General features: G+C 36.7%; 1 protein-coding gene and 2 long non-coding RNA genes across 5 annotated transcripts in view; 2 read left to right on the top strand and 1 right to left on the bottom strand.

Annotated features, from left to right (window-relative positions):
- The window catches only part of LOC124430328, a 196,965-nt gene that overhangs the window by 103,688 nt on the left and 65,980 nt on the right, over positions 1-27,297 (top strand). The window lies entirely within an intron of this gene.
- Positions 1,368-9,344, top strand: LOC124430330. The gene is made up of 3 exons (XR_006943734.1): positions 1,368-2,185; positions 2,799-3,147; positions 8,914-9,344. It is a non-coding gene; the product is annotated as an uncharacterized LOC124430330 (long non-coding RNA).
- Positions 23,505-26,700, bottom strand: LOC124430327 (protein hairy-like). The gene is made up of 3 exons (XM_046976699.1): positions 26,015-26,700; positions 25,583-25,678; positions 23,505-25,355 (listed from the first exon to the last, which is right to left on the bottom strand). Exons 1-3 carry the CDS (start codon positions 26,165-26,167, stop codon positions 24,471-24,473), a joined length of 1,134 nt encoding a protein of 377 aa, XP_046832655.1. The 5' UTR covers positions 26,168-26,700; the 3' UTR covers positions 23,505-24,470.

The following is a 27,297-nucleotide window of genomic DNA, read 5'->3' as shown; positions in this document are numbered from 1 at the left end:
ACGTTGGAATCTTGCGGGATTTCTTTCAAGTCAAAAGCAACCAGAGAAACGAAGTACACGCTCAATTTGCTTCGTCCAATTACAGAATTCCGTTCGAACTCGGCGGTATATCGCACGTTCGTGCGTTCCATGAATAAATTAGAAAATAAGAAGTTGTATCTACTGTACATAATAAACGTGTATATGTGTTGCTACCCTTGACCAATATATGTTCGAATGTTACATCGAAGATATGTTCGCTTAAATAAATTATTACGAATTAATTCTCATAAAATAACATATACAAAATTTATTTATATTATATATACACATTTTATATACATTAATGAATATTTAATGGTCAAAATTTCTCCAGATTCGTAGTTTCGTAGCTTAACAAAAAAAAAAAAAAAAAAAAAAAAAAAAACAAGAAAAAAAAGAAAGAAAAGAAACGAAAAGAATTAATCTTATAAGAAAAAAGAGAAAAAAGAAAAAGAAACGGAAAAAGAAAAGTGTCGAGAAAAGAGCAATGTAACTTTAAAATTATCTAAGAAATATTTGATTCACCTTACACGTATCGTATCGTATTTTATTTCTATTTCTCAAATATATACTTTAATGTAAACATTTGGAAGGTAAATGTACGACTTACACGTACGTATAAGTATACAGTCCGTGTCGTTTGTAGGACGTTCGATAATAGTAAACATTCCTTTGTACTAATAGAGTGTGAATAAGTCGAGGTATTACGAGTTTTAGTTTACTTTAAACACTCGTCCCGTTTACACGTATGTACGTACGTATTTAATTTCTACTCTCTTAAAATTTTAAAACTATAATATTTTATATATAAGAAAAATAATCGTCGTAATTATTTAAATACGTTACATTATCGTATATGATGGCCGGATAAAATTTATTTTTCGATCGTTGCAATGCCGTTTCTTGAAAATGAATTTTCTTGTTCGTAAGATATAAGCTAAACTGATAAATAACAATTGAAAAGAATTGTATCCGTTGGTGGTCTTCAGAGTGATCGGTTCTCAACACTCGTATCGATTCGTTCGGCGAAGAAACCGAGAGAAAAGCGAGACGCGCTCGCGCCAGTTCGTTCGAGCGTGGCAAAGAAACGTGTCGATGGTAGGTGCGGAATGCGACGAGCGAGCGGTAAGTTTCTTCCGTGACAGCGTTAATTAACCGTGACGCCAGCGTTAAGAACTACGTAGGTATCGAAAAGTTCACGAACGTGCAACTTTCTCGTTCACCAAGATTCTATATATTTATTTACTACCAACCACGATTTTTAATCTTTTTTGTTTTTCTTTTCTCTTTCCTTTTTTTCTCCCCCCTTCCTTTTCAATAGAAATTTTCACTCTCGATTCAAGAACGAAGAAATATTTTATATTTCATTGGAATGCTCGTATCTATTTATAGGATTAATTCTAATAACATTTCAAATGTATATTATCGAAGAATGTCAATTTAATGATTTAGCGACATCGAAAAGGAAAAAGATAAAATTTATAATATTCGTTTTCTTTTGTTGGATAAACTTTAATGTCATTATTTATTGATCAATACGATATCAAAACGATATCAAAATTAATTCGATTATTAGCCGATTATTTTATTTATCCTGAATAATTTTTACGAATTGTAAATATCTATCTAATCAACGAGAAAAAGATCGATAATATTTTATCGATCACAGAAAAGTATCAGATACCACCATGAGATTGTCGGAGGGTCGATCTCTAAGAAGATACATCCTTCGTCAGGAGTCTTTCACGATCGTGATCGATGTAGCGAGCTCGTACTTGCGAATCTTGGAAGCTGAATCGATCGATAGATCGATCGATTCACGAGCATGGAAGAGAGTCGGTTATCCAGTGATCGAGACGCGTTCCTGTACGATCTGCGTGAGTTTACGAGCCGTTTCTTGCGCCCTCGGGCTTTAAAAGCGAGGCCATTCGAACAAGAGAGCAAAAGGGAGAGGGAGAGAGAGAGAGAGAGAGAGAGAGAGAGAGAGAGAGAGAGAGAGAGAGAGAGAGAGAAAGAAAGAAAGAGAAATCAAAGGCTACCCTTCGAATGCACTGCTCTCTTTGTGTCTTCTACGGCGACGCATCGACGCGCACTTGGAATGTCGCTTTATCGTAGCGAGAAAAAGATTTTTATTTCTGCTATACTACTCTTTTATATCTACAGGGTGAGTCATATTGTCATTTATTATAGATTGATAAATAATGAAAGTGAAGGGAATCATTTGTGTCAACATTAAAAGTTAACCGATTTCCTTCGAACCACTTTCTTCATTTTTCTTTTCTTTTTTCTTTTTTTTCTCTCCTTTTTTTTTTTTTTTTTTTTTTTTAAAGCGATCTGAACGATAAGTACTTAAATCAAGAACTTTTTCTTTTTTTTCTTTCTCGTTCTCCTTTTTTCGTTTTATTATCTTCATCAGTTACTCAGACATGAATTGTAGCTAAGTATTCGACTCACATTATATATATATATATTTATATATATATATAATACGAGAATTTACTTCAAGTGATATTTCATCTCTTAATGGATCTTTATCCGTATAATAACTGCGACACAATTACTAGAATATATTTGGCTTTCTTATCATTGAACATGATTTATTAGAATAAAATTTGATCGTGATATTGTATTCTTAAGAAAGAAAATTTCGAATGAGTTGTTCTCGAAAGATGATTTCGAGGAACTTAATACAGCGTGCAATGTTGGCTATTAAACGAACGGAATACTCATAAATATAAATCATATGGAATTGTCTTGTTGCTCTGTGTTCGAAGCAGTCACGACCCTGGGAAACAGCTGTCCATTTGTAAGAAGAAGAAGAAGAAGAAGAAGAGGATGAAGAAGAAGAAGAAGAGGATGAAGAAGAAGAAGAAGACGAACGTTGGGAGGACGAGGGGAAGAGAGGAGTGAAGACGAAAGGAGAACTCACGACGCCGCCAAATTTGGTCTCGCGAATGTTGGCGGAATTACAGATCGTCGCCTCCTTCTTGTGTCCTTTCTCTCGACTCTCCTCGTCCCTTTATGCCAGCCCTTCCTTTCTCTCTCTCTCTCTCTCTCTCTCTCTCTCTCTCTCTCACTCTCTCTGCAACTCTACAACTCTCGAACTTCTTCAAGTTCGAACCTTTTGTACGTGGAACCACGATAACTTTCTTGCTATAAAATTCTTCTAAAAAGGATCGATTCGTCGATCTCGATCATCGATTTCGAACAAATTTAATTTTGTATCTTTTGAAAACTCTTCGATTTTAGAATATTGAGGAGGAAAAAAAAAAGATATTAATATAAAAAAATTCGTACGAGTTTTCTGATCCTTACTTTTTCTTTCTTTTCTCTTTTTTTTTTTTTTTCTCTTCAGATTCACACGAGATATTGTAAATTTGAAATTACGCTGTTTAAAAAAAAAAAAATGATTTTATTCCGAGCAAAAGAACTTTCGATCGTGGCTGTACGTAGAATAGCTTATCGGTAGAGTCCCCGATCGAAGGTAGGTATCGTTTAATAGAGCGAGCCTTTGATTAAATTGTTGGCCGATTAAGAGACAAGAATCGCATTCGCGATAAGTCGGGAAAGATAAATCGATCGTTCGTCGGAGGCTATTCAAGCCACTCGTCGAATTATAATCGAAGTCTCGCTGCAAATTGACTCTTTCGAAGCTTCAATTAATCTTCTCTCTTTCTCTTTCTTTCTCGTGATTCGAAGAAAAAGAAAAAAATGAATAAAGGAAAAGAAAAGAAGAAGAAAAAAAAAAAGAAAAGAATCAAAGAAACGTAATGGTGGTGCGAAATTTCATAGGGTAATAAAATAAATCTCATAGGGTGAATTTATAAATATTCACACGTGCTTCGTCGAATCGAATTATCGGGAGTTATTATAAACAAAACAAAAAAATTTTGCAACTTATTCTATTTCTTATACATTTATTTATTTATTTATTTATTTATTACGATAAATTCACATAATTACGAAGAAACGTTTTATAATTCCTCTTTGTACGATCAAAATTACTCATCATACCATCACCATCACGTTTGCCATAGACTGTTTAATCAATGAATTCGACACGGTGGGCCTATTAATGAGCATACGGACGAAATCTTCCGCGAAGGTAATCGCGTTTTAATTAATTTTTTATCGGCCGATAACAGGATCTTACTGCGTCGTTGTGAAAAAAAAATTTTAAAAAGAGATCGCTACGTTTTTATTTGCACACTTACACGTTCCACTTCTTTTCCGTTATTAAACCGTTCGTGTTAATAATGAAGACGAAATTGATTTTTCATTCGTATTAATTCTTCCGAAAGGTGGAATATTCGATAGATCGATATTCTTTCAAAAGTTTTTCTATCATGTGTAATATCAAAAAAGATGATAATATTTCAAGGTGGACGTCCTTGACAAGTTTTTTTTTTTTATTTCATCTATTTTATGAATGATCTTTCGAAAAGTCAAATCCATCTCGTGAATTCTCAAATGGGAAAGAGAAAAAGATAAAGAAATTTTTTCGTCGTAGTTCGAAGTATTTTAGGGGGCAATCATCATCTTCGCTACCGGTATACAACGTCTTCGATCGAATGCAACCACAAAAATGTCCCGCGGAATTTCTAAAGCAATTTTTCGGTGGCTCGTTCCATTCCGTCGTAATCACCGGTTTCGTGCTACGATCAGTTTTTCAATACGATGAATAGAAAGAGAGAGGTATAGTCAATCTAGGACGATTTAAATTTTTTTCAACAGAGATTTCTTAATTTTTTTTTTCTACTTTTTCTTTTTCTTCTTTTTATTCCCTATTCTCGTCTAGTTCACAAAGAATTTCTTTCGTAGTTCTCAAGGATGATTATAGACTCGAACTGATTGGAGTTTCGTCACGAAGTGCATCTCAAATTTTTATCTCTCTCTCTCTCTCTCTCTCTTTCTTTCTTTTTTTCCAAACTAGTCTTCGTAAATATCGTAAAGTTCTTGTAGGGAAAAGAAAGAAAGAAAGAAAGAAAAAAAAGAAAAAGAAAAATTAAGAAAAAAATAACGAAAACTCGATATCTCATTATTTCGTATTGCGCGATCTATTTAAAATAAACCATCAAGATAGTTCGGAAACAGGAAACGTGCCAATTAAGAGGGCCAAAAAGTCACCTCTGACATTTCGAAAGAAGATTTTAGATTCGTGCCTTTGGAATTATACCCTTTCTAAGTCCTTTTCTCTCTCTCTCTCTCTCTCTCTCTTTTTTTTTCTTATTTTCTTTTTTTTCCTTTCCATAGCTACCGCTGCCGAAACGTACAATTCGAATCCTTGGTCACCGTTCGTAATTAGTACACGCCTACTTTCTTGAACGTGTTTGTTACACTATACGAACTCGTATATGTAAATCTGTGAGGAATTGGTGTGTTCGTGTCCACATGCAGGGGTGCGTAATAACTTATTTCGAGACTCGTTATTAAAGAACGACGACTGCGGTGGCCTCATGGGAATGCTTGAGTGCTTCATCAACATTATTACGTCGTCGTTTGTTAAATTTATTCGATGTTCCTTCTCAATGTATATTATTATTATTATTATTATTATCATCATCATTATTTTTATAATAATTAAATAAAGTATCAGACATTATCATAACTATATTATAAAAGTATTGATATCGAATGAAATTAAGAAAGAATATTTGTTTGTTTACGATCGGTACAAAGGGAATTTAAAGGAATATGTAGAAAAAAAAGGAAAAAAGGAACAAAGAAAAAGGAATAAAAAAGGGATAAAAACGAGAAACAAGAACAAAGAGGAAGAAAGAAATTTTAATGAAAAGAAAAAAAAAAAAAAAAAAAAAGAAATAATAAATGGAAAGAATGGCGGAGGGGGGGGGGGGGGCGAGGGAAAGGTAAAGAAGTTGGGCGTCGCGACGCATTGGAACGCGTGGGCGCACGCGACCGCCTCGTCGATTCGTACGGGAGACGCGTTCAACCCGACCGATATAGCGACCGGTATGCCGGAGGAAAGCGGACGAGTGGCTTATAAGCACGCGTGTGCGGTTAGACGTCGTCCGGGCGAGGACGAGACTGCCATGAGGAAGAATCGAAAAGAAAGAAAGAGATAGATAAAGACGCGGGAAGATAGAGAGACAAAGACAAAGACAGAGACAGAGACAAATAAAGAGAAATAGACAGAGAGAGAGAGAGAGAGAGAGAAAGAGAAAGAGAGAGAGAGACATACAGACAGACAGACAGATGAAATAAAGAGAGAGAAAGAGAGGAGAGAGAGAGAGAGAGAGAAAGAAAAGAGATGACTCTTGAGTAAAGGATGTGTGCGTGAGTGTAAGAGAGAAAGAGAGAGAGAGAGAGAGAGAAGTGGTTTTAGTCCCACGCGACGGCTCGTGGCTCCTCGTGGCGGACGCGCGTCTCCCTCTCTTTCCTCTTTCTGTTCCCTCACGAGGCGCGCGCGCGAGACTCGCGTGAGGAGTGGGAGAGACGAGGAGGGAAGGAGATAGAGCCGCTTTAAGGTCAGCCACGAATGCCAGAGGCTTCGTGTACCACTCGCGATATCGCGAGCATATACTACTACTACTACTACTACTATTACTATTACTACTATTACTATTACTACTACACCATTATATTATTACTAATCACTATTACTATACTCCATCGACTATTGCTGTTACAACTGACATCAGTAAGCACCAGAAACTATCACTAAGCTTAATTTGCAACCTCGGCGTATGCCTTTCAATGGAACGCCAAGTTGTTTGCCAATTAAGGACGAATTAATTCCACCGTAGCCGTTGTCTTCCGTTTGGAGAATCCTTCGTAATCATTCTCCACGTCTCTTACCTTCCCCCTTTTTGACGATTTATTTACGTATACGAAATATTTATAAATGTCTTTTTGTATCTCCAGTTTACCTCGACGTCGTACTTGTTAGAGACCCTTTTGTAAGAATACTGATATGTTGTTCGATTAAGCTTTCATCGATCTCATCGATCGCTTTGGTAAATTGTTGTTTCGAATTAATTCGTATATATCAAAGAAAAAAAAGAAAAAGAAAAAAAAGAAAGAAAGAAAGGAAACAAAGAGAGAGAGAGAGAGAGAGAGAGAGAGAGAGAGAGAGAGAGAGAGAGAGAAACAAACCGAACGAACACAAAAAAGAAAAAGAGCGATATATCAAGAAATATTATTTTTTATTCTCGATTTTCTCTGAGAAAACATGACGTACGTCTCGACAAATATTTTCATCGCGGATGCATCATCGACAAGGTCGATTCGTGTGAAAATATCAGCAAGGAATGGAGCCAATCATCCGCGAATAACATCCTCTTTCTCTCTCTCTCACTCTCTCTCTCTCTCTCTCTCTCTCTCTCTCTCTCTCACTCTCTTTCTTCGTGCATTCTCGCACGACCACTTCGCGGACTGGCCCGGGCACAATGGCTAAACTAATATTGAAATATTGCCCGGCGATTGGGTACCGCATGCGTTTTTCAACGTCAGACTGTAGAGGCGCGCCCGCTAACAAATGCGCCTGACTTATGGCCCGGTATCCATTGAATGCCGATTGTTAATACGAAATCATTTATTTACACGAGCCGTAGCCCATCCAGAACCGATCCGCGAGATCGTTACGTATTCTTGGCCGATCGTGACGTTGTGTGCGTGTCGCACACCCAACTTTCCTCTCCTTCTCTTTCTTACGGCTTTAATCTCTTCATCTATTCGTCTCACTCTCTTTCTCTCACTGCTTCGCATACGCTCTCCTCTATCTCTCTCTCTCTCTCTCTCTCTCTCTCTCTCACTCTATCTCTATCTCTTTCTCACTTGTTCGATATCTAAACGAGTCGAGCATTCGAAGGTGGAAGATTGGATCGCGACTTCGAGCTCGATGAGTTTATTCCTTTTGAGAGCCGTAATTTGACCGGGAAAATAAATCAAAAAGAAAGAGGCGAGAAAAGGAACTCGAACACCATCTACATGGTGTCCTCGAAGTAACGATCTATTTAATAATGTCGTATATTAATTTCGAAACAGGAGAGAATTAACATTGGAATTTTTATTAAACGTTAAATTAAGCTTTTATCGTAATATATCAAATTGATTTTATCAATGTTACGATATAATTTGTTTTTTGATTTATTGTATTAATGTTGAAATGATTAGAAAACATTTGAAGATTTCATTGCTATTCTTTTTTATATGGACACCTTGTATTTATGTAACGAACGCATTCGTATAACGCAAACCTTTTCTCATGATTTATTCGACGACACTTTTTTAAAGTCCAAGCGCGACATTACACGCAATTAAAGGGATAAATGTTTCCCGACGAATTGGATGTGTAACGAAAAGTGATAAATGCGAGATGTTATAAGTTCTTAATAAGTTTGTAGGGATATCTGTGGGGGTATATATATTATAACTTACTATCCGTGTAATTGACTCGTAACATCATTCTATTTTAATATTCGACATACCCTTTGCAATTTATCCAACATACGAAATGTGTACGAATGATTCATTAGCAAAGTTATTTTATCAAAATAATATTCTTTTTCAAATGAATCTATTTAACTCTGTTCGTTTTTTAAATTTGATAAATAGAAAGATTCTTCTTCCATTTCTTTCTTTTTTATTTTTATTCTTTTTCTTTTTTTTTTCTTTTTGTTCTTAATATTCGATTTAATCAAGTAACGATACAGGAAACACGTATAGAAATGATTCATTTTTAATTTGTAAATCGATATTTTCTTTTCAAATATATCTATTTAACGATGTCGACGATAAAAATGTTTTAGAATTCAGATCGCAAATTGTGATTGTTTTTCGTGAGAAATAAGAAAGATAAAGTCAAATTTTCTCTTTGCAGGAGACAGGCCATATATGTAAGGAGTAATTGGTCATATTTTTAATATTCCACAGTCGCGAGAGCAAGAAGACGAAAAGTTCAGAGTATTTCGCGCTAATTCGTTCGGTCGGCAAGCCGACTGACCAGCCGGATTCTCTTTCACCCTTTTCTTCGGAGCCATCAGACGATTCTCCTCTTTAAAACGTCCGGCCCGCTTTTTGCTGACTTCAAGCGGGATATATTCCGGAGCTTGTCCTCGTCCCGACCAAAAGTACATTCAAATTGAGATTAACTCGAGGACGACGATCGCGTTAAAAATCTGCCCGGTGCGCGACGGATAACGAAGAAACTTACTCTATATCGAGATGTCCCTCTTTTCTGTTACTTCATGGAACTTAAATTAATCACAATAAGATTCTATTATTTTCCTATGTCCTTGTTTTATTTCCAAAAGGGATAAATCCATTTTACATTTTAACAATACCAGTTACGAATTGATATTAAAAATTCTTTTTCTATACCGTCAAGCATTAAGATTTATTAAAAAAAAAAAAAAAAAAAAACAACGTAGAGGTGTTGCGAACGATGTAGAGAGAGAAAAAAAAAGAAAACAAAAGAATGAGAGATTTGATTAAAAAAAAATTTTCTTTTTTGATTTAAGTAAAAATAAAAAAAGAAATAAAAAAAAAATATACATATATATATATAAAATAAAAGAAACTGACTGAGAAAGAAAGAGAGGTTTTTGGTACGTTTTGAAAAAGTTGAAGCGAGTCAGTCAGTTACGAAACGCGTTCCCGTAGTACTCGTAAGTGATTCCGCTCACGCGTGTCGCATGAAATTATGCATCTCGCATTTTTTCCCTCCTCCAGGTCCTCGGTCGAGCGCGACAATGGCGGCTCTACCGTCGTCCATGCTCTCCTCAGGGATGCCATTTGTGGGAAAACCACGCAATTATCCGTCGGCAAATCTGAGCGGCAGCTGTGTGCTCCAAGTTTGGTCGCTTCCTACTCTTTCGTCTCCTTTCTCTCTCTCTCTCTCTCTCTCTCTTTTTCTCTCTCCTTCTCTTTCCTCTTTCCCTCTTTCTTTTTCTCTTTCTATCCTTCTCCTCTTATACGCACTTATCTCTCTTCTCAACTCTTTTCCGTTGCGGTCGTACCCGTTTCGCGGTTTCTCGCGGAGTTCTTCGTTTAAGGAGCTTTGACGTCTTGATCGTAGAGAGACTAGTTCTCCTTGAGGCCAAGAGAAAAAAAAAAAAAGGAAAAAAAAGAAAAAGAAGAAGAAGAAATTCTCTATACCGAGAAACTATCTTTTACCGTAAGATTTTCCAATTGACCTGGAAAAACTTTAAAACGTGATCATTAAACTTCTACACATCTTTATGATGTTCAATTCCAATCAAGAATTTGATTGAGATTAAATCCTTTGAATGTAGATACGATGGGAAATATTTCGTGCTCGTTAGAAGCTTTTAAGAATGAGAATACGAATTGATAAATATGAAAAATTGCTTACTTCTTTTCTCACATATATCATCGTCAACTTTACAAAGTTTATTTATTAATCATTTCTTATCTCTGTTATTACCTTGGGCGATATAAGTCTATATAAGTGTGTGTATATGTATATGAGTGTATGTATGTATTAGGTATGTGTACATTGGACAAGAGCGAAGATAAAAAAAAGTGAAAACAAACGGAACAGACGTGTGAGCGCGTGAATCATCTTGCGTCGAGACGTACCCTGTGAATTCAATAAAGAAAATAAAGTGCGAAATAGAAAGAAAGAGAGAGAGAGAGAGAGAGAGAGAGAGAGAGAGAGAGTGATAGAATAAAAGGCTGATAGAAATAAAGGCACACGGGTACCCGCAGCTCATTTCGTTCAGGACATTCGACGACGCCCAGTCTGGCTGAAGTTTATTTCAGACAGCTTTCTTCTCCATTCTAATCCTCTTCCTTTTTTTCATTCTTTCTTTCTTTCTTTCTTTCGTTCTTTCTTTCTTTCTTTCTTTCTCTCTCTTTCTTTTTCGCTTTTATAACGTATAAAATAGACGTAGGGCAAAAATCAAGAATACGATCATAGAGCGTATAAGCGATTTATAATTAAAGGTTTACAATTCGAAAGACTGAAATTATATCCTAGTTTGCTGATGAAGTTCTTCGTAACATCGTCGTTTTCTTTCGTTGGAACTATTCGGAGCAGCTGTTATATCAAAAATTCTGTAGCAACGTATAATTGAGAATCGAAATAGTGTGAGTTAGTAATTTAAAGAGGATTCTCCATTTTATTATATATATATGTATATATATATATATATATATATATATATATATATATATATATATATATATATGTTTAGGATGAAACCGAAAGAAGATATATTTGATGAAATTCCAATGAACGAACGATTATAAAATCGAAAATATTTTAAGAGATCAATTAATATAATATCCAAAAACAAATTTTATTCGATTAAATTTCTATTTTATTGCTAATTCATTAATGATATTATTTCATTTTGATTCAACTATGTATTATTATATTTACTCGTGTAATTTAAACAAAAAAAAAAAAAGAAAAATATGAAAGACTTCTTTTTTAAAAATATCCTTATAGTAGAAAGTAAAAACTTAAAGAAGGAGAAAGAGAAAAAGAGAGAAAAGGCTCGGAAGTAAGTATTCCATGCACAGTCTCGCGAAAGCGACGGTGAAAAGAGGAAAGGGTGGCATTCGAGAGCGAACGTGGGACGTTGTGTGTCCGGGCTCCGTCCGCGTGGGATCGTCGCTGTGTGTGAGTCGACCGCCGGCACCAGGTCGTTACCCAGATAGCCGGCACTCCGTGTGCGTTCTTCCATCACGAGCATGCATCGAGTTATCGCGACAAGAGATGTGGGAGTCTTCGTATATCTTTCTCTCTCTTTCTTAATAATAATAATAATAATATATAAATATATATATATATATAAATATATATTTTTTTTTATTATATTTTTTCGATTTTCCTATAATAAAAAAAAAAAGAGAGAAAAAAGGCATTATCTATTATAAAATTTTCAATCATCGATCTTGATCTTTAGTCATCGATATGTCGATGGGAATATCGATATCTCGAAAGTTTGGACAAATTGCAAGTTACTAAAATGGTCAGGCTGTACGAATTGGTCGATCGTTAACACCTCCGTACATGAGAGCAAAATTAGTCACTCGTATTATTTGCATACGACGTGTTTTTACCAATTACAATAATAAAGACGGAAAGGTAGAGTATAGAAAAAGAGAGAGAGAGAGAGAGAGAGAGATTGGTTCTGCGTGCACGCGTGCGTTGCATACGTGCGTGCATGCGTTTCGAAGTACCAGTGGCTTATGTACGCGCGACTTACGACGTCCCACAACGCATCGGCCAAGAGAAGAGAAGAGGAGGGGAGGAGGAGGAGGAGGAGGAAGAGGAGGAGGATGACGACGACGACGACGACAATGTGTGGGCATTGTGAAGTGTGGGTTCGGCCACAGCTTTTAAGCGCGTGTCGTATTTGGCGATACGTTCGACTAACCGTGTACGTGTGGGTTCCGAAGGTGGACCCTTAGTAGCTTTCTGAGTTCCAGAACTTGAAAGAGAATATGTATAATATTATTATTCTCGAAAATGAATTATTATAATGAATTTTTCTGATCATGAATTTTATTCAAATCGATTTCGAAAGTTATCGATGATTCACTATTTTTCAATCCAAAGACATCATTCTTTTAACGCACACATATTTTTTTTTTTTTTGCGGAATATTTAAAAAAAAAATTTGTATCATTTTCATTGAGATCGAGCATTCATTATATAAAAATTTATAAGACGAACTTTATTCTAGACAATTTATCGTTTTAACAAATATAACAAGTATTTTGAAAATGAAATAATTTACACGTTCATCGGGAAAAAGTATTAAAAAGTGAAGAGAGAAATGATGGATATATCGCGTTCGATATTTCTCGTTGTTACACACGACCAGCATGCAAATTGGAATGCGTGTGGGCTACGTCTCGAGTTATACACATACGTAAAGGCGTATGTAAGTGAGACAAACGTATGACTCGTTAAAAAAATGTGTTTGGCGCCGTCGTATTTTTCCCATCGGCTTGATGCTAAATCCGTCATCGGAAATACGAGTCATTTGTTTTCGGACCTTGCTGGGTAACAATGGATCACTATACTTGCAAATGATATTCCGAACGAAAAAATACATGTACTAACAATAACTACGTTGGTTTCACGTTAAAGAAATGTTTGAATTTTATAGGAAATCATTGTATAAAAAGATTCCTTTTAATATTTTTTTTTTTTTTTTTCGTCAACAACATAAAATCATCTTTCTTTCTTTTGTTCTTTTATTTTTAATCCATTTCATATTCCATAGGGTATAGCAATTATTAAAAAATTAGAATCACTTTGAAGATAAATTTAAGTTTTGTTTATATATGTATATATATTCGTATGTTAATATTACAGAAATAATGAAATTCCAAATGTTTCTTCGGCATTTTAAAATTACCGAGATAAGCTCTCAGAATTTTCCATTATCAGTATTAAATATATATATATATATATATAAATACATACGACGAAAACATATATGACTGGTTTAACGGCAAAAATACTTAAAGAATTACGACAAAACGTGAAGAAAAGGTACGTTTGGAAATGTTGGAAACGTTTCGTAACTCATATACTCTCTTCTTTCCTCTCTCTCTCTCTCTCTCTCTCTCTCTCTCTCTCTCGTATGGAAACACCTGTTCAAATGTGGTGGCTCTCTTTGAGGCGCCAAAGGTCGTCGATCGAAACGCGTTTGTGTGTCGATATCCCACGCGACGAATCGAAAAGAAAGAACTCTTGCAATCGATTTACGAACGAAAGGACGAAGATATTCAGCCTCCGTCGCGGTTCACTCCGACGGAAAGTATCTGCGGTTATCGCGTACAACACAAGAGCAAGATATACGACGAAGAAGGAAAGGACAAGGAGTCTCCTTTAAAGCCTACGCTACGGAACTCTACGTTCTCTGTGTGCCGGCCCACTTGAAGTTACTGCCAAGTAAAAGGGAGATACGAGAAGCGAGACGGAGAGGGAGAGAGAGAGAGAGAGAGAGAGAGAGAGAGAGAAAGGAGTCTGCGAGGACGAGGCGATCCAACTTGGAAACTCTCCTTCGAAAGACCGCCGAAGGCGATCCCACGATTTGTCGTTTAATTGGACATCCTTCGCCTCTTCTTCGTCCATTTCTTATCCTCTTTTATTTTTTCTCTCTTTTCCTTTTCTTATTCTTTTCTCTCCTTTATTTCAATCTCTTTTAACTTTTTACCAAGCTCGATAAATCGACATTCGAACAAGTCGATTACAGGGAATATCCAACCCTTTTATTTTCGTATCAATCGAGGTTCGCAAGGAATGATCGTTTTCCTTTCAACGACACATAAAATCGATCATCAGCTATCTTTCGTAAATTCTTCTTGTAGCTTCTTACTTTTGCATGGATTAAATCGAGTATATTTCTTCTGCTAAAAAGACAGAGAGAAAGAGAGAGAGAGAGAGAGAGAGAGAGAGAGGGAGAGAGAAAAGAAAAGAAAATAAAGGAAGTGATAAAGATAGAAAGGGAAAAAGAACAGAGTAGAACGTGCTGGCAAGTTGAAATGAACTGTAACACGTAATAAGAATCACAAAGAAGCAGCAGCTGCTAGAGCAGATCGAGTCAATATTTGATACACTGGCTTTCCTTGTCCTCTGACCAGTTTCGAAGGGCTGAGCCTTCGATCGGGCCCTGCCTTTCCTCTTCGAAAAGGGAAAGAGGGAAAGAGGGGAAGGGTAAAGGGAATTTAGTTTCGAACTCGCATTCCTCCCACTTTTTATCAGGACGACAGCGGCCATATCGCAGGAAACGTTTCACGATCAAACGCCAATACAAGGTTCCGATCGGAGTCAGGGATCGGCTCGAACGATCGGACGACAAAAGGTGCCTTTGCCTCTCTTGCCTACGGTTAAAAGAGAGAGAGAGAGAGAGAGAGAGAGGGCTGCTATTTCAAACGGAGGGGGACCTTTGGCGGGTGGTAAAAAAACGGGAAGACATTAATAACTCGACACACTGCCGCTTTGCCGAGGGTAAAGAAACGGACGGATACGTCGATGCCCGATAAATATCTTTCTCGTGTTATCGTCAAGAAATTTGTATCTTTCTCTCTTCTATCCCTTCCTCGTATTATATGTAGAAGGGTTTCTAAATCCCTTTTATATTTTATCGTATTTCTATCGAACATATCGAATAAAGAGAAATGATAAGGTTCTCCTTATTTTTATAAACTCATTATTAACGATAGATACGATTTAATATTATTCATATTTGTAAATTAATATCGATCTCCTCTTAATCTTTATTATATTGTCTTTGATAATACAACATTTTATTTGAAGTAATAGTAAAATTATAATAGAAAATAATCTCTTAATGAAATTATTAGTACGCTATTCAATAGAATATTTATTTAGAAATAAAATTGATGATGAGTTTTGAAAGAGAGTTTGCATATTGGGAATTGACATGAATAAGAGAAAATGAGAGAATGAGAGTGAGCCAAAAAGAGAGAGAGAGAGAGAGAGAGGGACGGAGGATAAGAATTCAGTCAGTGAAGGTAGGCGCGTGACGAATCCGTCCTCGAAGTCCGCATCTAGATTCACTTTTTTCGATGCACCCCGAGCGAACGAACGACCGTGGGACGTCGACGTTCGCCGCGCACCAAATATGTCCGTTTGCGAAACCGCATTTTCGTCCGTTTTTTGCCGCCGGATGAATTATCGAAGCGGTCGCGGAATCCCGAAAGCCAGTGACCCGCGGTGACTCTTGATCCAACCGGATCTCACGATCCAGCTGTGCCTACCTTCCCTCTCTTTCTCTCTCTCTCTCTCTCTCTCTTTCTCTCTTTGCGTCCCTCACACCCCCTTCCCTTTCCCGATATATACGTCTTGCCTTCGGCAACCACTTCGATTACCCTTTCTTTCCTTCGACATCGAAAATCAACGATCGTGCGTTTCTTCGAGCTACAAGTCGATCAAGAAACTTTCCTTCGCGATAAATTATATCGATCTCGCGATCGATCATGTGTTCTCATATTAAGATTAAGTTGTAATATTTAATAAGGTAATATAAGAAATATAATTTCTAATCAAATGTCCCATGAGAATTTTGTCTATGTTGTCGAGACGCTTAAAAAAAAAAAAAAAACACCCCGGGTAAGAACTAATAATTTATATAAATGATACAATTAACGTGTCCGTATATATATATATATATATATATATATATATATATGGGTGTGTGCGTATTTATAAATGAATAAAAATTTCTTAATAAATATATCTAGGAATCGATTATTCCCTTTCATACGTCGGACTTCTTGTTGACTCGATTCACTTCCAAGTATAATACTTAGTTATAGTACGTGAGTATAGAAAGAGACAGATTATTATCATTGAAGCGTTTAACAAGTCGGCGCACCCACGAGCGTCGATGCTCGCGTTAAAAGCTCGGCAATGCGGTCTAATAACTCTCGAAGGCGCGTGCGAGACTACATCGATGGTGGTGAAGGAGGAGAAGGAGAAGAAAGAGGAGGAGGAGGAGGAGGAGGAAAAAGAAGGAAGGAGGATGGTGGAAGGAAGAGGAGGAGAATTAAAAGGAGAAAGAGGAAAAGAGAGTGAGGGAGGGAGGAGGGGGGGGGGGAAAGAGAAAGACTACGACCATGTCGGCGTTTGCTTATGATTATTAAGATTACCATTTATACCACCTTAGACTGGATAAGCTTAATATGTATTCCCGTATTTACAACACATAGAAAATACGTACATGTTGTGTTTCTGTGTGGGTCGAGAAACCGGAGTTATTTATGAAGTGTGCGAGCCAAGGCGCGGACCGTACCACGTCGCATATCTGATGCTCTTATTTCGTAGTTTGCTCTCGACGCGTACTACACGTACCTTAACGTACGTGCCGGGCTAAGTTAGAAAACGGAGACACGTGCGCTTTACTCGTTCCTTAAATTTAAAACTACATGTTAGAATCGGCTTTCCGTGGTTTCACGTTTGAATGTATTAGTATCTAAAACTCATTATCTATTTGATCGATCGTCGATCGTTTATACGATATCCTAATGATATCTACTGCGGGATTTCTTTTTTTCCGTTTTTTCTTTCCTTCTTTTTTCTTTTTTTTTTTCTTCTTTTCTTTTTTTTCCTTTTTTTCTTTTTTTTTTTTTTTCTTTTTCTAACGACACGAGTTAGCATTGTTCGTAAAAAGAGTATTGTGTAATATTCTTTTTTATGAATCTCCTTATTAACAATTGTCATTTCTTTTTACTGTTTCTTTTTTTTTTTTTTTCTTTGGTTTCGTTTTGTTCGTTTTTGGGATTTTTTTTTTCTTTTTTTTTTCTATAATAATCGAATACACGAAGATCTTTTGTGTGAGTGATTACACATTGAAGAGATTTACTATGACTTTTTTTTATTAGAAAAAAAAAAAAAAGGAAAAAAAAAAAGGAAAAAACAAATTATATCCATTTATGTAACATCAACAACGAATCTATGTGCTATTAGCTGAATATTGTTTTATTAATCAGCAAATAGTTTTGTGTATCTCGATAAATCAGTCGTTGTGTTAACTCAATATGAGTAGCCGATATGAGAAGAAATCGAAAAACCCTTAAAATATAGTTAACGGATCGTAAAGGCTGACCACTAATGGCAATTTGCACCTGGTCCAATAAGTATTAATCCCCTCTTTTCACTTTCTCTCTCTCTCTCTCTCTCTCTCTCTCTTTCTCTCTCTCGCGTGGTAAATCCCTTCAGCCAAGGTTCGAATTCGATCATAGCTTTGTACTCGTAAAAACGTATCCCCGGTAGTTAATTAAGATCTCTTCGCACAGCGGGACACGTACACGCGCCGAGTTAATGAAATTCTTCATTTCCACGAGACAGTTGGGAGTCGTTCTGTTCGATCGATCGATTTCCTTTTAAAGAGTGCAAACGACCAATTTAACGTGCATCTTTATCGAAGATGAAAGTGGAATTAAAGTTAAATGGAATAAAAATTATCTCCTATCTTTGTAGGAGTTGGAAATATTTTTTTTTTTTTTTTTTTTTTTTTTAATTTTCTAATGTTCCAAATGGTTAAACGTTAAGTGTAATAGTACCTGTTGAATGAAAAAAGAAAAAAAAAAATAAAAAAAACAAGAAAAACGAAAAGAAAAAAGCAAACGAAAAAAGAAAATAAGAACAAAAAAGGAAGACACAAAGATCTTCCAAAGATAATCTAAAACGAATATAAAGACGAAAGACGAGAGAGAGAGAGAGAGAGAGAGAGAGAGAGAGAGAGAGAGATGGAGAGGGAGTAAGAGGGAAAGAGGGAGAGAGATAAGCATCAAAGGAAAGGAAGAATGAGTATCAGTCGACTCGGATCAAGGAGAAGAGGTTGGTCTTCTCTGAGCATACGTCGTACGTACGTACATACGTCAATCACTCGGTGAATTCAAACGGCAAACTGCAACGGCAGAAATGTAAGAAACTGTCGTACCTTTCCTCCCCATCGGAATCCAACGAGAATCGTTCTGCCGACGGCGTACAAACAGACAATAACGAAAGGAACGTTCGGAATAAATTCTCGATCGTAGGTATTCGTATCTACCTCGAAAGTTCAAAGTCCGTTCCCTCGGAGACATACATAAATTCGAAGATCGATAAGTCGATTCGACGATCTCGTTCCTTTTTTTTTTCTTTTCTTTTTGCTTCTCCTTTATTTTTTTTTTCCTTTTTTTTTTCTTTTCTTTTCTTTTCTTTTTTAAGAGAGAGAGAGAGAGAGAGAGAGAGAGATTGGAAAATCGTATTTGATCGACAAAAATATATTTTGGTAGTCGATTACAAGAGAAACGTTGCATCTCTTTAAAGAAATGAGACCACCATGGTATTCGCTTCATCAGATTCGATTCGATTACTCAGCGTCTGGCATTGAATACCTTCGGACGTTCCTTCGTATCACGTAATATCGTCGAGACGTTGTAAAAGTAGTACTCAGCAAAAGTACATCGATAAGTATTCAAAAAAAAAGAGAAAGAGAGAGAGAGAGAGAGGGAGAGAGAGAGAGAGAAAGAGAAAAATAGAAAGAGAGAGAGAGAGAACTGCTCTCAATCATTTCAATCGATTACATATGGATTCTTCTTTAGTGATACAATCCAAGCTATTGAACTTTAATCGAGCTGTGAGTATCTAGGCTGAATGATATGATCTAATTCTTTGAAACGGATTTTTTCTTTTTTCTTTTTCCTGGTATTTTTTCTTTTTCTTTTATTTTCTTTTTTTTTTTTTTTTATCGAAGAATTTAAAAGTCTAGCGAGAAAGAACATTTAGATATCTTTCTTTGTTTGTTAGTATTCTTTGTCTTTTGATAAAAAAGATTGATAGGATACATTCACTCGATAGATTAATTTTTATATGACATTATTATTATTATTATTATTATTATTATTATTGTTATTATTATTATTATTGTTATTATTATTGTTATTATTATTACTATTATTATTATTATTTCAAGACTTTTTTTTTAGGATGAAGTAAAAGATATTCAGACTCGGTTCGGTCCAAGTTAACATCGTCACGAGACGTCGAGCACAAGCCATACGAATAATAGAAAAGAGAGGAAGAGAGAAAGAGAGGGATCGCGTGAGACCCCCCACACTTGTGCCGTTCACGAGCGCGACGGCGCGTGTCAACCTTGCCTTGTCCTTGAAACCACGCGACCGCGACCGTATGCCAAGTCGAAGTAGCTTGCTACTACTAAACGCGCTTTCTCGCGTGTAAGAGAACGTCCGTCATTCTTCCTGTCTCTTTCTCTTTCTCTTACTCTCTCTCTCTCTCTCTCTCTGTCCCTCTATCTCTCTCTCTCTATCTCTCTATCTCTCTCCCTTCCTTTCTCTCTCTCTCTCTCTCTCTCTCTTTCGTATAACTTTTTATTTTAGAGATAAAAGATTCTTAAAAGTGATGAAGAAAATTTACATTTCGTTGTTTTAATAAAACGATAAGATCTATCGAGATATATTCATATGTATATATATATATATATACTAATTAATAAATTACTCCGTTAATTATGATACTAAATATTAATCATCTAACGATCTGAATTATTAATTTCTATTTATTTATATTAATTATGTGATATGATATATGATAAATAATTTCAGATTAAATAGAAATTAATGGATATCATCCATTTAGGTTACTAATGGATAATTTTCCTTTGATTTTAATTGGAATTTAGAGGAAAGAGGGGAAAAAAAAAGAATTACATTGTTTCCTTGCTACAACACTGAGTGTAATTAAATAATACCAACTGATGGTGTAATTAAATATATAAAAATAATCAGTCATCGCCGGTCTGAAAAACATTTAAACAGAATATCTTGATTTTTCAGTGCAAAAGATCATGTAAATTTATATATATATATATAAGTATATATATATATATATATATATATATATATATATATATATATATATATATACATATGTGATAGTATTACAAATTCCCTATCGTTTCATTATCCACGTTATCGAGCAAAGCGCGCGGACACTTATTCGCGATCATGAAACTTTCCGTCTCTGTCTATCGGTAATTGACCTTTGCGTTTGCCCGATTATAGCAATGATAATTTCATGCCGCGTGATGCGTCTCCGGCTGGTCGTTTAGCGGACTATACCAACGTATACGGTCAACATACGTTGTGATCAATATTACTAGTAAACAGGTGGGAATTATCCAACATTGTAATAGAATTCTACACTATCTTCTATAGTAAACGTATTACCTAGATCGTTCAAATAAATATCTATACTCCTCTTTCTCTTTTTTTTTTTTTTCTACACACACATATATACATATATATGTGTGTATGTAGGAAATGACATTTTCAAATTTAAAAGGAAAAATCCATCTAATTGAAATTCCATTAATATATGTTAATAGTCGCATAAATTAAAAGCATTAAAAAGAACATTTTAATATTTCGAGCTGTAGTTAAAGATACTTATACTATTGTTTCTAATTTTAATATTTATCAATAAATATTGAAATATATCATATTATTTATTATATAGTATATTATAATATTTCTTTATATAACTATTTTTAATTAATAATGATAATAATCTTGGATTTGTTTATTCTATGGTTCAGTCATACGAGTGAAAAATATTCATGATGGAGAACGAATGAACGAACGAACGAACGAACGAACGAACGAACGAACGAATGAATGTACGAACGAACGTAATTGCGGTTGGATCCGTGTGCTATGCAAAGAACCAATGACGACGCGTTCGAAATACATTAAGGAAATGGTTAAACGTAGTACGTGAGAGGGTAACACATATAAAAAAAGATAGATAGAGAATGAGAAAGAGTGAGAGAGAAAGAGAGAAGTCGGTCTTGTCAGACATCGCTATCTCCTTCCTTCCATCTTTTTCTCTCATTCCGTCGCGAGACCTGTTTGTCGGAGACTTTACGTAACGCACGATAACCGAGCGAGTGGTCAGATAAACATGCTTCTAACTTCTCGTCGTTTACTCGCAAGAATGAGACGCGCATGGCTTGCCGGCGGTAAACGCGTGATCTACTGATTCCTTGTTTACTTCTACCTTTTTCTCTACCTTCGAGGGTTAACACAGCAAACAGTCTTGAAATCACTCGGAGATTAGGTTCATCGTACGTGTTTGTTTCCATCGTTTCTTGAACTCTTAAATGGAAGTGATTAGAAAATTAATAACACGTGATAGGACGATTTATTTATTTATTTACTTTCTTTTTCTCTCTCTCTCTCTCTCTATTTTTTTTTTTTCATTTTATATCAATAATGGTGATAACAATTTTTTTTTTCTTCTTTTTTCCTCTCAAGTGAAATTGCGTATTATGGAGTTAACAAACGACTTAGAACATTAAATAAGCCGCTTGTATATATTTACGAATACTTTTTCCTCTCTCTCTCTCTCTCTCTCTCTCTCTCTCTCTTTTTATTTCTTTCTTTTTTTTGCTTTTTTCTTTTTTATATTTATTTCAACCGACGAAAGAAGGAATTTCTCGTAGTTATCAGAACTCGCATATTTCATCCTTGACCCTCGTTTGCCTTGGCAAACGTGGGAGGAGTAGCTACGATCGTTGACGACGATAGATGATGAGAACTTCGTCGAAGAAACGGAAGGTGCCATGCAATTTGTCATTCGTATGTTTTGCGCCTGGCACGGTAGTCTCGTCTTCGTCCAGGTCACAAATTGCTGAGAGCTCGACGGAGATAGAATCAAGATGAGTTACTATTGCTTGTAAGAGAATGAGAGAATGAGAGAATGAGAGAATGAGAGAGAGAGACAGTTGGAGAATGAGTAGAACGTTATGGTAATGAGAGTCTCGTCGATTTTTGCAAAGACTACGTTGAAATGGTCGATTATGGAGTTTACCACTTTGAGATTCGCTATTCGCCATCTGCTCGAAATCATTATCATAAGCATTTATGTATATCGGCTTCTTCTTTGCATGAACGTGACTCAAAAGTTTTTTTTTGTTCTTTTTTCTTTTTTTTTTTTGTTCTTTTTTTCCTTATTTCTATTCCTAACACTTTCGAAAAACTAAATGTTTCATTGCCTTACCTGGGAAATGAATTGGAAAATATCGAGAGAGAGAGAGAGAGAGAGAGAGAGAGAGAGAGAGAGAAAGAAAAAGAGAGATTACTATAACTAATATTTTGTTAAGCCGCTTGTGGAAAGTCTTATCTGAGTCAAGCAACGTTGACGTTTTAATGGAAAATTACTAATGGCTGTTTGTATGGTAAAGGTTTAACACGCCGATAATAATTGCCATACGTGATTGGTCTTAGAAATGTGTTCTGGAAAGATACGATCAAGGAGTTTTATAGTCATCAATTAAACATTATCATTATCTTTTCTCTAACTTCGTGAAATAACAATTTTTCTATGATCTAAAATAATTGTTATTTTTATTTTTAAATTTAATATCTTCGAACGCACATTTTTATCATAAGAGTTAAGAATTCGTTCCCTTCAAGGGAATGACCGGCCCAATGAAGGGCCTCAAAGTGTTCGAAGAAGCTCCACCAGAAGGCAGCAGGTTCTAAACATACTGGCCCTTGGATCCAGCGCATCATATTGAGAAAGAGAGAGAGAGAGATGGGAAGGGGGAAGAGATTTTGGGACTCCTGTTAAAACCCAATACGGCTTTCAGATCTTGCAGAAATATCAAAATCTGCCGTAAGGTGGCAGCAGTGCTTTGGTAGAAAAAGTTTCTTCAGTCTTGGTCAGTTTGATCTCGACGTGCAACGAGTAGGACGCAAGACATTCGTCGAGTCTCTCTCGTTCAGAATCAATAATATCATTATCAGATTTTAACATTATCATCTATATATGTATGATCGATCGAATATTTCGATAATTAAATGATAAAAAATTATTTGATCAAATTTGATTTTTTTTTTCTTTTTTCTTCTTTTTTTTACTTACACCAGGAAATAGGACACATGGAATTTGTCGTAAAGGATATTGAGATTTATTTAAGGATTAATATTGAGAAACAAGACAATCGTAATGTTTACGAAAGAGATCAACATTTATTTTGATACTCTTGCAATAATAAGCGTCAGCTTTTTTTTCTATTTTGACAAATAGAAGATAATTATAAATTCAACATCTTTGCACTTAAATATAAATATAAATAGGATCGTACACACGCACACATACAATCGCAATTCTTTATCCGGCTCGATCGTATACTACATATTCTCACGATCATTTTTAGTTTTCACATAGTAATCTACAGAGTCGTGGTTGTGTCGATTGGCATCGTATCTTGTCGATTGGGCGCCAATAACGCTATATATATATATATATATATATATATATATATATATATATATATAAAATTTAATAAAAGAAAAAAAGAAGAAGAACAAGTAGAAGAAGAAGAGGAAGAAGAAGAAGAAGAAGATAGAGGAAAAAAGGAGATGGGAAATAAGTAGAAGAAAAATATAATAGAAAACGTAATTAAACAGAATGGAAGACATCGGTGATCTTGCTGTGTAAGGCACTTAAAAATACAATTCTAATTCTAAAAGGTATGTACACGAAAGGAAACAAAAAACAAAAAAAAAAGAAAGGAAAAGAAAAAAAAGTAAAAAAAAAAAAAAAATAATAAAAAATAGAAAAAACTTAAGAATTCTCTAAACTCATCGCGAAACGGAAATTAATCATTTTTTTTCGCGCCTATCGATTCGTATCAACGAATTCGATAGGACACATGAACGTGGTACGTGTATTATTCGTAAGGCACTAGATAAGGCACCGCCTTGTTTGTTCGACAGTTTATCACACGCACTCGCGCAAAATTCATCGACATTCAACTCAATGTCCACGTACGATTGATCAACATGAACTCACGTACGGGGAATAAGAAAAGAAAGATAAGCGTGCGCAAGCGCAAGGAACATGTCCGTTCATCGAGAAAAAAAAATCAAACGAAATAGCACAAAAGTTCGTCTCACTGATCGGCACTTTACCACGGCCTCCATGGTTTGTCTTCGAGCTCAGGCATGACGCTTTTTCTCATTACGAGGGCAAGCGGTTTTTGCAAAGGTGGACTATAAACACGAGGATCGAATTCGGGATCGCTGGTATAACCATTAGCGGGAGAGGTAGCAACGTCCCGGTGACTATTGCCGGTTACATAGACGTTGGTAGGTGGTTGCTGTTCACGGAAAGCTGCTGGGGGTGCTTCGAAAGCAACTGGGCTTGCTGCTGAGGTGGAGGTCGAGCCGACGGAGGAAGAGGACGACGAGGAAGCTGATGCGGTACTGGCCGTTCTTTGTGGGATCGGTATGAGAGTAGGTAAAGGTGAACTAGGTGCTGGCGAGGATGATGGGGATGTCACTGGTGTTGCTTTAGCACCGGCAGGTAAAACCAACGCGATATCACCGTTCGGTAGCCTCGTTGGAACCAATTGCAAACCCGTGCCATTTGCATTCGTAAAGAAAATCCCATTTGATTGTTGCACCTGAATTCTCGGCGTTGTATCTACTTGCGGTAGAATATGCACTTGCAGTTGAGTGGTCGGTGGTGCTGGTTGAACCGGCTGTTGATTAGCCGTCGTCGTTGTACTCGTCGTCGTCGTTGTCGTCGTCGTTTGACCAGGATTGTTACTCGTTTCCACTGGTCCTAGGCATGAGGCCAAGTGGGCCATCAGACGTCTCTTTACTGATGCGTCCAATCCGGGAAACCTGCCAACTTCGCCTGCACATTCCGTAAAGCCTGCACGGAATTTGTTCAAAACGTTCGGATCCGTCGCTGCGGCTAAGGCTACCTGTTGACGTTGCAACGTCTCCAAATGTTTCACCGTCATCTCAAGGATGTCTGCCTTTTCTAGTTTCGAATGTCTTGCTGGCTGTAAAAAAGAAAAAGAACAGAGAATGGTTAGCCGACGGTTCGGTCAGTTCGAATCGAATCGTATTTTCTTTTTTTCATTTTTTCTTTTTCTTTTTCAAAGATTTTAAAAAAGATGAGGAAAAAAGAAAAAGGATAAGAAAATTAAACGATAACTTCGGAATTCTCTGATTCAATATGTTGATAATTTTAATGAATCAGGAGCAATGGGAAAGTACAAATACTCACGTCTTTTTTCATGGCATCGAGAATAAGGGTCTTCAGGTCGTTTAAACAGTTATTGATGCGGGCACGGCGTCTTTTCTCCATAATCGGTTTATTGCTCTGTAACAGAAATGAAACAGCAGGTCAGACAGGGTGTTCGGTATACGGAGGTGCGGGTTCAAGAGAGATGGGAAAGATTATCTTTTCGCTTTGTAAGTTTTCCATGGATGATTCGAGGAAAAATAGAATGGAAGAAAATTTTCAACGAGTATGAAAATTTTTGCAAGTTCAAAATAAAAAAAAAAATCTGATACAATCAAATTCGTTTAAGTTGCACTTAGGCGGAAAATAAATTTCGCTCGACGCGATAGATATTTATTTTATTTCTTTTTCTATTTTCTTTTTCTTCCCCCTCCCCCCCCCCCGCCACCCCCAAGACAAAAAAGGAACACTGACCCGTCGATTTTCTCCGGATCTTCTCGTAGTGGTCGTAGTCGTGGCAGTTTGCGCGGGTGGTTGTCCGGCTTCCTGAGGTACGTGTTGCGTGGGCGGCGTGGCGCCCACGGTGACGCCGCCGGTCGGCATCGTAGCACCCACTCCGGTCACCATTTCGACTTATCACAGAATTTCAATGGAGTGTTGAAAATGAAGGAAAATAGGCTCGATTCGATTAATCGGAGTAAGCACACTGCACTGTTTTTTAATCCAAGTGAATTCAAAACGTAAAGATGTTGATATGTCTCTTCTAACACTGTGATCACGAATGTCGAAGATAGAAATAGAAAAAGTCTATAGGAGTTTGCTACTTGGACTGGTCCTCTCTCTCTCTCTCTCTCTTCTCTCTTCTCTCTTCTCTCTCTCTCTCTCTCTCTTTCTCCGTCTCTCCCTTTTAACAAACAAAGTTGAAAAAAGGGAAGATCGTCTTCTTGTCCACTATGTCTTTATCTCTATCTATCTATCTCTCTGTATTTCGGTTGAAACTTCTATTTCTCGTGGCAGTCTAAAGCACAGTAGTACTAATAGTAGTAGTCTCTGACTGCTCGAAGCGATTGTCAGAGCTCGACTGACTACTACTCGAGGAAGAACGAGAGTCTTCTGTCGTGTTCAACGTTGGAGCGTGCCGGCCGACGTAGCGCTCGTTCCCGTCGAGTGCGGGTAGTAGGGGTAGAACTCAAAGTAGTGGGGATTGCGCGTGACGGTTTAACCTGGACCCTTTCCCTCCCCGCAGCCCCGCTTTAGCCATACCCCTGCCCCTCCTGAAATTCCGTCGGTCGGACGGTCGCCTTTGAGGCTGTTCCCCACTCTCCCCATTCCCTCTTCTCTACACTCCTTCTTTTCTTCTCTTCTCTTCTCTTCGCGGCGACGTGACGGTCGCGGTCTACGGACCCCCGGCGGGCCCCTTCACGAGTCCGGCGAGAGCCTTTCCAGCGAAATTTTTCAAGTGGGGATAGTGCGCGCGCGCGCACGCGCCCCTCTGATCTTCGAACGGACGTCTTTTTATCGAAGTAGATAGAGAGAGAAAAAGAGAGAGAGAGAGAGAGAGAGAGAGAGAGAGAGAGAGACGGAAAAAGGGGAATCTTCGTCGTAGATTAAAAACTCTTATCGTGAACTATGTTCTTTGTAATTTTCTTGTCTCGCCATTTTCCTTCTTTCTCGTTTTGTTTCTTTTTCTCAGCTTTTCCTTTTCTTTTTCTTTCCTTCTTTTTTTTTCCTTTTTTCTTTTTTTTTTCTTTTTTTTG

The sequence above is a fragment of the Vespa crabro genome, chromosome 18 (genome assembly GCF_910589235.1).
Source record: "Vespa crabro chromosome 18, iyVesCrab1.2, whole genome shotgun sequence".
NCBI lineage: Eukaryota > Metazoa > Arthropoda > Insecta > Hymenoptera > Vespidae > Vespa > Vespa crabro.
This window is presented reverse-complemented; position numbering and strand designations above follow the sequence as displayed.

Excerpts from the sequence above, each read along its gene's own strand:
- LOC124430327 (XM_046976699.1), bottom strand. The coding sequence starts at position 26,167 with ATGGTGACCGGAGTGGGTGCTACGATGCCGACCGGCGGCGTCACCGTG. Across the intron at positions 25,679-26,014 it reads GATCCGGAGAAAATCGACGG|AGCAATAAACCGATTATGGA; the intron begins GTCAGTGTTCCT and ends TTTCTGTTACAG. Across the intron at positions 25,356-25,582 it reads TCGATGCCATGAAAAAAGAC|CCAGCAAGACATTCGAAACT; the intron begins GTGAGTATTTGT and ends TCTTTTTTACAG.